The sequence below is a fragment of the Triturus cristatus genome, chromosome 5_2 (assembly GCF_964204655.1).
Source record: "Triturus cristatus chromosome 5_2, aTriCri1.1, whole genome shotgun sequence".
In the NCBI taxonomy this organism is placed as follows: domain Eukaryota; kingdom Metazoa; phylum Chordata; class Amphibia; order Caudata; family Salamandridae; genus Triturus; species Triturus cristatus.
In genome coordinates, this window is record NC_140588.1 from 511,322,991 (window position 1) to 511,335,740 (window position 12,750).

Genomic DNA, 12,750 nt, shown 5'->3' on the forward strand with positions numbered 1-12,750 from the left:
TACCTATTAACATTAAATCTCGCCAGCGAGACTGCGCATGCGCGCAGCCTTATGCTAGCGAGACCTAAAAAGGCTCCCTCGCTGCTTGCACGTTGCTGCTGGGAATGGAAAGCAGACAACTTTCAGAAGCTGCAGAACGTGTCCCGGTGTCTGAAAATTTTACCAGAACAAGCTCAGCATATTTCTGTGGAGTCCAATTTCTTGGCATCCACCCTGTGAAAATAGTGGGTGGACGCCATCCTTCTACTATGTTGGATTTAATTGCAGAAGTCTTTTAACAATATCATATTAAATACACAAACATTTGTTTGGCTTTGCAATAAAGACTGTTGTGATTAATTTTTTTGTATTATGTAATCAGACAAAACGAAATTGGGAGTTTCTCAAAGTTATCCTCTCTAAGGCTACTAGGCAGGGAGAATGCCATAGAAATGTTTTATTAGAAATTGGTTAACATAGAGGAGATTAGAAATGTAATAATGCTTTGTGAAGAGTAACGTTGCAAGTTATCGTGAATGTATTTAGCAAATGCATAATGATTAGGTTTCGTGCAATGCAATGTATTAGATTAAACGTGTGCCATGTTAAAGTTACACATGTAGATTGCTCATTAATTTATATGAGAATAATGAACTAATGCTTAGAGTGTAATTTAGTAGTGTGTTTAACAGTGTAAAGGCCTGACAGCATATACGTTTAGAGAAAAAGGCCTGTTCATTCTCTTATGTTAGCTAACATTGTAGGCCGAAAATGATTTCCCTTGGTGAAGGCTTCGGGTTGCGGGGAAAGGTAAAATCCTAGAGAAATGCAATGTTTTCTCGTTCCCATGTTTCTGTTGCAGGTGCAAGGACATTTAGCTCGTTAGTGAGACTAGGTCTTTGTTTTAGGAGTTAGGATGCTGCGAGAAGCCAACAGGGGAGTGCATTGGAATGTGGAGATGATACTTTCAGCGGAGAAGGTGCGTTGGACCCAAGGTCAAGCTAACCGTCGTTGGATGCCTTACAAGTTGTCGGAAAACTACTGGGAGAAGACCTGGTTTGCAGAGGTGTGCCGAAGGGCGTGTTCTATGATTTTGGGGTTTTGTATTAGGGACAGTGCCCCGTGGGTTGAGCAGTTGAGGTTTAGACGGGAAGCTAGAAAGAGCATCTTAGATCGAGCTCTGACTAAGTGAATGTACTTCTTAGAAAGTCTTCACTTCTGACACCTTTTTATTCTCTTGCCTGGGAAGGAAAATGTTAAGTAGGGATGTCACCTTAGAGTTAGAGTAGGGATAGACTAACGTTTCTTTTCCTTTTTAGACTAATGATTCCTAATGTGGATATTGGCTTAACCATTGCTTTCTTGATGATTTTGGAGTCAGTGATTCTTTTTGTTTTGAGTCGGTTAAGAATTCTACGTAGAAATGCTTTTGTATTTTATCTCCTACACCTTGTATTGAGGTGCCTGTATGTTCAGTTATTTTTGGTTGTAATAAAATCCTATAACTTTTAGATTCGGAGTCAGTGGTCCTTTTCAAATGAGATCTAATTTTGGTGATAATGTTTTGATAATGGTATTCCCTCCCCTCTACGCTATTTAGCAGATAAAAAGATCCTGGCGACCTGAGAGGATTCTAAGAGAACCAGGCAGGCAAGAATCCGGTCCTATCAATACACTGTGTGATCCGGTGCACATTACTACTTCCCATTTCCACTTTTAAACTGTCAAATGAGCCTTCTTGTCCATTGCTGAGGGTGTTAACAATCCAACTGTCCGGTCTACTTTACAAGCCTGTTTCAGGCCCTCAATGATATTAAAACCAAGAAAAAACGGAACTGTAGCTAGTGACAACTTTCAAAATAAGTAGGCATCGCAGACAGGGTGACAATCCAACACAGATATATCCTTAGGACTTTTATATTGTGCTAAACATCTGCCACTTCAACCAGTTATCCAGGGCAAGAAGGCCTGTGCCCTAACACCCTTTCTATGTGCCACCTTGCTTTTCAGCTGATGGAAGTCTGCGCCGTAACCTCAGCTTACTCTTAAGAATGTTGTATTGGGTGTGTTTCTTTAGAGTTTAGGTTCAGCCTCCAAAGGCACGGTCAGTTCTGCACAACACATTGAATTAGATACTTAGCTCCACTAGCGATCAAAAGATGGTTTTCGAAGCATGACTTATTTCAGACCTACCAACACACAAGATGTCAAAGTGTGTGCCACAATATTTTTACACCTTGAAGAGCTGGTATCACCTGATGATCACAAGATGAGCTGTAAACTCCAACACAAAGTATTTTTCCAGCTCATGTGTGGCTGTTCTGAACCTTTTTTGCACTAGGAGTGTGGCCTAACCCAGAGCAAGGCTAGCTTCCCCACATAGTGCAATGCTTCCGTTTTTAAACCATTCACTCATTTCACATGGGAGTGCGGTCAGAGCTCCTGTCCACAGCAGAACTTTGTGCAAAACCTCTCCAAGGAGAGATCCTATACATTTTACAGCGTGATGGCCCCTATCTTCCCACTACCTTAAAGAAACTTCTTGGCTCCAACTCATTAAGTGAAAGCACAAATTTGAGCCAGCATAATTGAGCAAAGCGTGCAATAATTAAATGTGCGCTGTTGCTCATTATATGGACGCATATATAGGCATTGTTTGACCCCAGGGAAATGCCTACTGGGCACTCATGGAATCAGATCATTATGATGCATTTGACCTGAAATTTGTACATCGAGAAAGACTGAATTACTCTTACTCATGAGGTATGTGCCTAATCCAGACAAGCAGAAAGCACACGAGAGAACAGATCAGACTGTAACAGCTCTTATTATTATTAGAAGTAGCAGGAGTAGTAGTAGTAGTAGTAATAGAGGATTAGTAGCATGATTAGCTTTATTGCTTGTGGTAGCAGCAATTTTACTAGCAGTAGTTGCAGTAGCACAAGCAGGATCATTATCATAATGTTTTTTTATAGTATTGTTGTCGGGAATGGTGAGACCGGCTCAGCCAATCAGAATGCTTGGAATGCAAGTACTGATGCATTATACGGTGAGCAAGCAGGGACCTTTGGATTGTTTATCTTCCTGTGCAGATTGAGATTACTGGGGTGGGTGCTAATGACCTTATTGCCCACATTAAAATGGCCACCTTTGCTCCTAGTCACGTATTGGATCAAGGGTGGCCGGCTTTCCCTTTTCTCTTTGCAGGACATTCTGTGTGTGTACAGATACGTCCATAAAGCGGAGCATATGCATCAATGTTTATTTGGTGGGTTGGTGAATTGCTGAGGGCATTTTTGGTGCTTTATTCTACAACATCCTCCTCTAAATGAGGTCTCTAGTCTGCTTTAAAGGGTAACGCTCATTTTCTATCTGTCTCCTCCTGGAATTAGCATTACTGCTCACTATTACTACACTTACAGAGTCAAGTGTGCAAAGGGAGTGACTTAGTTATTCAGTTGGAATAAATTGGGGCCATGAACAGTCTCTGCCATGGATACTGCCCAGTAACCCTCTGCTACCCCAGTACCAAGCAAAAAAGGGCTCACGATCTTCTTCTGACTTTATTTCATTATCTGCAAACTCTGGGTGTATTTAGGGAAGGCACAATGTTGCTACTGAGTGCTAAAAAACATATGGCGTATCAACGTGACGGGCAATTCTTTGGGGTGGACAGGCAGCACCTCCAACTCCACTACCACCACTAGATGGAACCATGAGTACTGATATCCTACCCAGGCTGTATCACTTTGGCAAAGTTATGAATTAACTATATGTGCAAGTCTCCCATCACAGGGGCATTTTCTGCTAATGATAGTCTGACGGCTTTGCCAGCGCCACTACCCCCTACCAGTCATGGTGTGGTGGGCAAGTTGGAAACTGTGGTATCAGGAGACATGATATTTAATCCCGGTTTCCCCAAGAAACTAAATTGTTTACTCTTGGGCAATTGTTTTTAAAAAATATTTTCACTGCTGCTGTTTTTTGCCAGGATTTGAAGTATGTGGAAACAAACTACTGGCAGTAAGAGTGTGAAAGGAAAACTGAACTGTAATCCAATGCCCAGCAAATATTAACAAAGTGGAGGTAATGGCCTGTCTCAGTTGGCTAACCAAACTCTGATATAATAGGGAAGATACAGGTCATGAAATAAGCATTCCTACAAAACTCACAACCTGCACTTAAAACATAACCTTAAAAAGCAAATTATTTACATCACCAACATAAATATTTATCAACAAACTAATTATCATTAATACAAAAATATTATTAATTAAATATAAATAATTTGTTTCTCACAATATACCCCCATAAAACACACAATTAAAAAAACTTTCAAAAAAATAATTACACAATTAAGAACATGAATTATCAATTTAGTAATTTATATCAATAAACAAATTATTACCTAACTAAAACTAAATTCCTTCTCACCATATTCCCCTACAAAACCCACAACCAACACCTACAATTTAAATAAAAAAATGCATTACACAATTAACAAAATTAATTATCAATTAAATAATGATTTTGAATTAACAATATATAAACATTAATTACCTAGACTTAATTTACTTTCCACCCTGGACCCCTATAAACCCTATACCCCACACCTAACATAAAAATACATGAATTACACAATCAACTTAATTAACTATCAATTAATAACAATTAACAAATAATTTATTCCCCACTATGTACCCCTACAAACCCTACAACCTGCACCTAAAAAATAGAAATAAACAATTTACATAATTAATTATTAATGAGGTAATGAATATAATTAGCTAATTATTAATTACATTTTATTAATTTACTCCACATCCTGTACCCCTATAAACCTCACAACCCACACCTAAAAAAACAAATTACACAATTAACAATTCATTATCAAATAAATATGTAATCTTAATTAACAACTAATTTTTATTTAATTGAAATTTAATGTCCTCACACCCTGTACCCCTATAAACCCCACAACCCACACATAAAAAATAAATGTAAAAAATTTTAATTGCACAGTTAAATAATTAATTATAAATTACATATTATTTATTAACCTCTAATTATTAGTTTATTATAATTAAATTACTTCTGACCCTGTACCCCTATAAACCCACAACCCGCTATGGTGCTAAAAATCACAGAAATCAATTAAATTAAATTTAATAACTACTAAAAATGTAACTATATTAAAAAACAAACAATAATTACACAAAAAATGAACATCATATACATTTAAAATAAACCAACTATTTCTTGTAAACGATATTAATGACTCCGACATTTTTAAAAACTATATTACTTACCTTAAGATCGATATTCTTGACAGCGATATTCTTGCTGACGATATTACCATATCATGATATTTTTTCCTCAATATTTTGTCTGAACACCAACTGTTTGCCGTCACTAGCTACACTAGTGAACATTTCAAGCAACATAGATTTTTTTACATACCGGGCAACGGTTAATGTCTTCTATAAGTTTCTCTGAGCCTTAGTAAGTTACTTGGTACTAACAGGCACTTGAAGGTCATTGGTCACTGAGCGCCTGGACAAAATCAAAAAACTTTACTGGCTCTCCTTGAGATATGTCAAACTGGTACAGTTAGTAATACTGGGGTAGGCATGATGTATACAGACTAAAACTGGAGAGCAAGCAAGACTTGTCAGAAGTATTTGAGAGACCTGGGATAGAAACTTACTGCTGGGCCCTCTGGATGACTCTTCCATATATGCCAGGTGCTCTAAGCACATTAGTATTAAACAGAAAGGCCTAATTACGATGTAGTTCGGACCGCAACCGACAGCTTTTCGGCCGTGGTCCGAACCGCATCCATTGCTGCGGTCCGACTGATGCATTAGGATGCGTGCAGTCGGAGGCAGGAGTCGGAGGGACCAACCAATGCTTTCCGACGGGCTCATGGAGCCCATCGGTCAGTCGGAAACTCTACATAATCCCTTAAAGACAGCGTATCCACCGTCGGGATAATGATGGCGGTTTCCGGCAGCCTTTCCGTATTAGCCTTTCCGACGTGGAAAGTCTGTCGGAACGCGTCATTGGTGCCCCTAGCATGGCCCCTTCCCCCTGGCCCTCCGCATCTGGGGGGCACCTATAGTGCACCCCTGAACCTCCCTGCACTGTGTGGCAGGCACCATGAGGTACAGGGATGTTCACAAACTCTCATTTCTCACTGGGAGCTTGTTCTGCGGGCAGTTTCCGCCTGCCGCACAAGAGAAATGGGAGTGCGGTCAGATTGTAATTCGGAGTTCGGTTCCTCAATTAAAACAGTGTCGGTCAGAGGCAACTTGGACTGACATCGAAATGAGGCCCAAAATGTACTACAGGGTTAGAGAAAACATGGCACCTAGAGTCATCTAATGGTATGCCTACGTACGTTTTTTCTCTTTGTTAACTTTAATGAGAACAAAATGAAATAAAACATTTTGCTGAAGGTGTGCGGTGCCCTGAATACAGCCGGGCCTGGAACATAATTTAATTTCTGCACCCCACCACTGGTGGCAAGCACCCGAGAATTCCAGAAATGACCTCTGATCTCAGTAACGATTACATCTTTCCTCACTTGTAAAACTCTGTGTCCAAAGAGAGTGCAATATTTAAATCATTGTTAAATATTACAAGCTGTTCTGATGCACACATTACTTCGAAGATTTTGACGGGGTTATAGTGTTTGAGTTGAAATACATTAATGTTTGCTTTTCTTCAACTTCCTCGGCAAAATTCTTGAAGAAGCACATTCTTTGAGCTGAGTTCTAAAAGTTAACAATGCGGCCCTCTTTTTAAGGGAAGAAAAGAATGCTCGGTTTCCAGGCCTTTTGCATGCGCAAATGTACTTTAGCACCTGGTATCTCATGATGTCCCTACCTAACAAACTCAAGTATTCACATGTAACCTTTGGGAAAACTAACTAGCTACTCTTCTGAAATTCAAGTTGTTTTAAGTGTGTGCTTCTTCACTCTGTTTTCATGTTTATTTAACTTTATCGATACGCATATTCCATAAGGTAAACTTTATTAAGTATTATATTGTCCTGTGTAGGGGGTGTTAAGAGATGTTCACTGCCCACACAACAATTATTAGCCTAGGCCATAGGTGGATAAGAAGGGCTGAGGCAATTAAAAGCTGTTTAGACTCACCAGTATGTGGAGTTTAGGGTTATTAACAAACCCCCTTCGAATTTCAAACCCCAGGCATAGGTTCACATGAAACCTGACCTGGTGCGCGACATGCCCGAGTTCCGCACTTTGAATGAACAAGGAATGACAGCAGACTACATAAGTTTATGCCCTTAAACGAAGACTTATCATTGGCTCAGCCAATGTCAGCATTCCATAACCGGTTGTACTGAACATAACTGTTTAGAATGTACTTGAGCGAGCCATATATCTCCTACCGGAACCTGAGGCTTGCACTTCCTGGCCTTCTGACCGCGATTAACTCTTACCTTGCTGGCGCACCTCAAAGAGCCCACTGGCTTGACTTTTGAGTTTAATGTATAATGCTGTGAACTTCCACCACATTTCTGGGAAATTCTTATCATCAATCTATGAGTAAGAACCCTCTTGTTCCTATATTTCCCTCATTTGCTTGGTCCTGTGCTATTTCTTTGTATAAGAAAATGTTCTGAATCGACATTCCTAGGTTCAGCTGTAGGCTACAGAGTAGACCACAATATCCAATGACCGCTTTCAGACAGATCTCTATGCTGGGTGAATGACTCACAGGTGCTGGCCAAAATGAGAGAGAGAGGAATATCATCCCTCCTTGAGATAAACATTTTCTGGGAAGTGTAGATTCTTTTTGGAGGAAGGAGAGGATCACATCACAAAAATTGTAGAATTAAGCATATCTGGTCAAGATGAATTCGTCATCAAGGCTGTTTATTATTGAGATAGGTGGCCCAGTTTCACATCAGAGATCCCATTTTCACTCTGGGTTATCAGATCTACTGAATGTTCCTGTTTGCAAGGAAGAGACTCAGTTGTAATTGACCTGGAGAATAATTTGTAGGGACAACCTGCCCCCTGTTTTTAGGTCGAGCCTAGAGCAGCGCATGCACTGCTTGCTCAACTTTTAGTAAGGGGGTTTTCAAAGTGCTACCAGAGGCTTTTGCTGGCCTCAAGCTTGCGTGCATGTGCGCGTGAACGCACGCAGCCGCCATCTGTCTTTTCTCCGTCACGGGTAATTAAGTCCATCGTGATCACCAACTTTCGGCGCCAGCGCGGCCAATGCTTTTCGCGTGTGCTTGTTTTAGCATACTTGTTACATGAGTGACAATGTGTGTGTTGTTAACTGAAGAACAATGTGTGCAAGTGTTATTTTGACCGTGACTGGTCGACTGAGAGCCGGGGGCTGAGACTCGCAACTGTCATTTTGTTTCTTACCTTTGCATATTTGTACTTCTCCTTTCGGACAGGGGGATGTTGACACGTGTGAGTTTGCAGCTCGTACAATGGAAATGCAACATGCGGGACCTTATTTTGGTGGTATTATTCACCGTGCAAGGTGTCTTTGCGCATTTTCTGTTGGATTTCCATTCTGACCGAGTGTGGTCATGTGTGTGTCAATGCCCATTTTTGCTGTTGTGAGAATGGAATTCTGTATTTTTTGTGTCGTGAGTGTTTGTTTTGGTGCAGTAATTGCTGGGAGTTTCTTCTGTTTTTGTGATCCTCGCGTATACTTCAGTCTTTGATGCTTTGCTTTTTGATTGATTGTGAACAAGGTTTGGTCTGATTTTTGTTTGACTAACATCATGCTAATGTTTGCTTGCTGGGTGATCTTGGCAAGTTGTAAAGTGTAAAATAAATGTTTAAAAAGCACACAGGCCATCGTTTTTATGTAGGATTCTACCGCGGCAGCTTCTGAATGTCAATGGTGCCCAATACCCAACTTGCCTAATCTTCAATCCTCCTCATGCTTTTTTTCCATCACCCTATGTTTCCTCTCTTTTTATCTAGCTCTTGCAGCATCTTTTTCATCCTTGATTTCTCCTATGTCCGTATTTTTTACCACTTGTTTCTTTTCCCTTCGTTCTATTTCTTTTTACTTTTCTCTCTCTTGTCATGAGTCAAAATCTGACACTGAAAATAATTCCCAGCCTTGAATAATGACTGTTGGTGCCCTCCACCTACAACCACCGACAGAAATTAAGCTCTGGTTGAACACAATTGTTTGACCTGCTCAGTCTCACTTCCAGTGTTTGTTCAGTATTGTACTTCAAATTAAGAGATTCCCCTAATATCCAATGGATGATTCCCTCAGAGACACGGGAGAGTGGTATGCAGCGGAAGGGTAAAGCCAGGTCTTGATCGCCTTGCGGAAGGTTAAATGAGTCTGGATCTCTCTAATAGAAAGAGGAAGCCGGTTCCAGAGTAACGCCGCAAGACAACGAAATGAACGCCCCCCGGCTTTTGCTCTCACAACCCGGGGGACAATAGCCAGCAGCTGATTGGACGATCTAAGGGATCGCCGAGGCATATAAGGTTGAAGTAGCTTAGTCTGTCCCAAAGGAGCCTGTTGAGTAAGAATTTTATGTGCGACACATAGAGTTTTAAATGTGAGTTTCAAAACAATGTGGAAATCAACTCAACGTAGGCTTCCATCTACGAGTTACATATATTTCTGCTTTTTTCAGAAATCACAGCATCCACAATCATCTGCCTCAGAAATATACGCAAGTCTTGGATTTCCAGTTATGCTCCTGCTTCCATACTCATTCTCTTCCAAATTTTCCTTTTTCCTTTTCTTTGTACCTGCAAACTATATTTTCACATAGGGAAAAATCTTCACTTACACTTCCAGAACATTTGGGGCGTTTGGGGCTTTTTCTCGCCCAATCGAAGCCCTTAATAAGTGCTTTTAGCACTAAAAGTGCACAGAATTTGCAAATTATGACTGCAGACTGAACTTCTTATGCACATAACTTCACTCATGAATGCAAAGAGAAAACACAGAAGCAAGTGTGCTTTTTTATGTGAAAACTCATTAGCTTGGAACACAAAAGCAATAAACAGAGGAAGTCTTTGTTGACTGTGGAAGTTAGATATATGCTCACAGAGGGAATATGTGTCCGGTATTGTTGACAACAGTGAAGTGCCAGCAGCTGGCTGAACACCAGAAATCTATGGAACATGAAACGACAAATTCACAATTATGTTATGCACCATTACTAGGTTTGGCTCTGCACTCTATTCTGCCTGTCTCAAAACTTGTAAATGTTCTTTGCACTGGATGGCAAATTACCTTTCCAGGGCGTGAGCCTCATTACACAGTTGGTTATCCGACTTTGTTGCCTTACTTAGTGATCTTGGGAATAACAATATAATTAAACAAAACAGTAAAGGTTTTCTTAATTAAACATGTCCGCTTCTCCAATTGACGCTATGTTCTTCACTGTTACACTTCACTATGTGTTCCAGGCAGGCTCCTTTGGACTCTTGAAAAAGGGAAGTGATTATCAACATTTTTGAACCGATTAAGTGACTTCTGTGAATTGTATGTCAACAGTGGGGATTAGAAAGCTATGTCTATGGGCATCTGACACCATCCATCAGCCTCGTTTTTCAGCCGCTAACATGCCAGTGACACCTCTGCTCACACTGAGTTAGTGGATTTGAACTTGGAAGTAGTACCTCTGAGTTCACTTCATATTGACCTGTGATGGCACTGGACAGTACAACCCACAGCCAGCCTACAGTTCATTTACAGTGCTCATTACAAATAACATAATGGTTAGGCGAGACTTCACTAGATATAAAAGACATGAAACTTCACCAGTAATTGCTGTCCCTTTAGATCTCAGGCTCTCTTCAATTACCTCTTTATGGGAAATGATTCTTAAAATGTTCGAAAATATGGAAGTGTCAATTTACCAGTACATCGAGGGTAGAATGCAACTTTACATTAAAACATCATCCATTCATGGATTTTAAACTCTCGCCCCATACGCTACTCATCACACACATCAATATAATCACCCAATCCGCTACGATTTCTTCTTCGAACAAATCCTCAAACCTGCTGCACACACTCTAGTCATCTCCTAGTTAGGTTTTGGTAGCTCCATCCTGGCTGCTGTTCCTCAGTCCTCACTTGTGACTATGAATGCAGTCCTCCTTTCAACTGTGCGTCTTCTGTTTGATCACATCTTGCCATTCTCGAGGCAATACACTGGCTGCCCATTGAAGCGCGGACTCAAGACAATATCAGCTGCCTAGCTTGCAAAGGTCTTAAATCATTCTTTGTCTCACTCACCTCTAGTCTAAATATGTGAGAATTAATTATAGTTACTGATTGGAGTTATTAGTATGGATCTGAGCAAAAGATTTAGAAAGAATAACTTGAAAGAGAGAGACAAATCTGCATTATTGGAAAAGGTTTCCAGGAGACCACAGGTGCTGCCATGGCTTGCCATAATAATCACGAACCACCCTCGTATATGGCTATGACTTATACCGCACAGGATCACGACATGAACATAACAATTGAGTGAGCAGTGGAAACCACTGGAGTGCGCCTGCCATGAACATTATCATCCAAGTTTTAAAAGGTGAAGAAAACATGTCTTGTCATAGTGGAGCTTTAGAGCTCTTTCCATAACACTCAAACATTGTTTCATTAAAAAAAAAACTCAAGTAGAATGAGGTATTATTCAAGTAGATTGAGGATGTACCAGAAAAGAAAATTTGAGAGTGAGGCTCACTGAGGGAGGTTGGAACCATATCACAGTACACAGTGACTACCCCCTTCTTGATTTTACAGTACAGTGCACAGAATACAGACTCATGCATATGATGATCATCAACGTAACTCTTGCATGATCCTCTTTTCATGAGTAGGGGCATCAGAGATTCAAATTCATGTCACAAAATATCTTTCTTTGAACAGTAACAGATTCTGATCATACATCAATATTAATGGCGCTTCAGTGCGATTGTTCATCAGTATTTGTAGAATACAACTTTTAATGGTGGCTCCCAAGAGAAAATCTATTTTCTTTAAATCAAGGATCTAAATGACTACATGCATTTTCAGATTGATCTAGCAACCTGATGAGCCTCCCAACCAACCTGTCAATAGTTCCCTCTTCCACTACTTCTACCATTTTGAAACACATTAGACATGTGGTAGTCCACAGGCGGAATGTCTGTGCCAGGAACATTTCAGTGTGTACTCACCATCACCTCCAGGATATGAAACATTTCTGCACCACTGCTTGAGAGACGGTTAGGAACCAAAATATTAACAAATGAACCAGGTAAAGTGCTGGGTCCAGCATTAAAAATCTGCAATGAAATGAAGAAAATTATTAAGTTACTTTTATTGTGCAGATGGGACTGCAGTTTTAACTGTGACGAGAATTCATCAACAATGTGGATAGAGAAACAGAGCACATATTCCCTGATGACCTTTTCTTTTAGTTAAGTATTGGTTCTTCACTCTTTTTGGACATTGCACGTAGCTCTAGAAGTATGTGAGAGACAAGACAGTGGTGAAAAAAGGGTTCTTGGGGTATCCTGTTACCCCGGCTAATTATATTCAATCCCAGCAAAACAATACCATTATAAACAATCCTTTCCCTGGAAACACAAGGACTTGGCTCCTGTGGGGATGTGGTGGGGTAGCAGTAAGAAGATCATATTTTGGCTCTGGAAGTGAGCTGGGGAATAAACTGTGGAAGGTCATTTGCCAGTAGTAACGGATTAACCTAACAGGAGCGTATCACTGGAGGGAACAGCCAGTGGCGTA

General features: G+C 40.3%; 1 protein-coding gene across 1 annotated transcript in view; it reads right to left on the minus strand.

The window, feature by feature from the left end:
* Positions 1–12,750, minus strand: part of ITGA9 (integrin subunit alpha 9) — a 962,089-nt gene that overhangs the window by 188,817 nt on the left and 760,522 nt on the right. Inside the window, exon 23 of the mRNA XM_085607531.1 lies at positions 12,180–12,287. Coding sequence (XP_085463657.1) covers positions 12,180–12,287 — 108 coding nt within the window. The remainder of the gene's footprint in view (positions 1–12,179; positions 12,288–12,750) is intronic.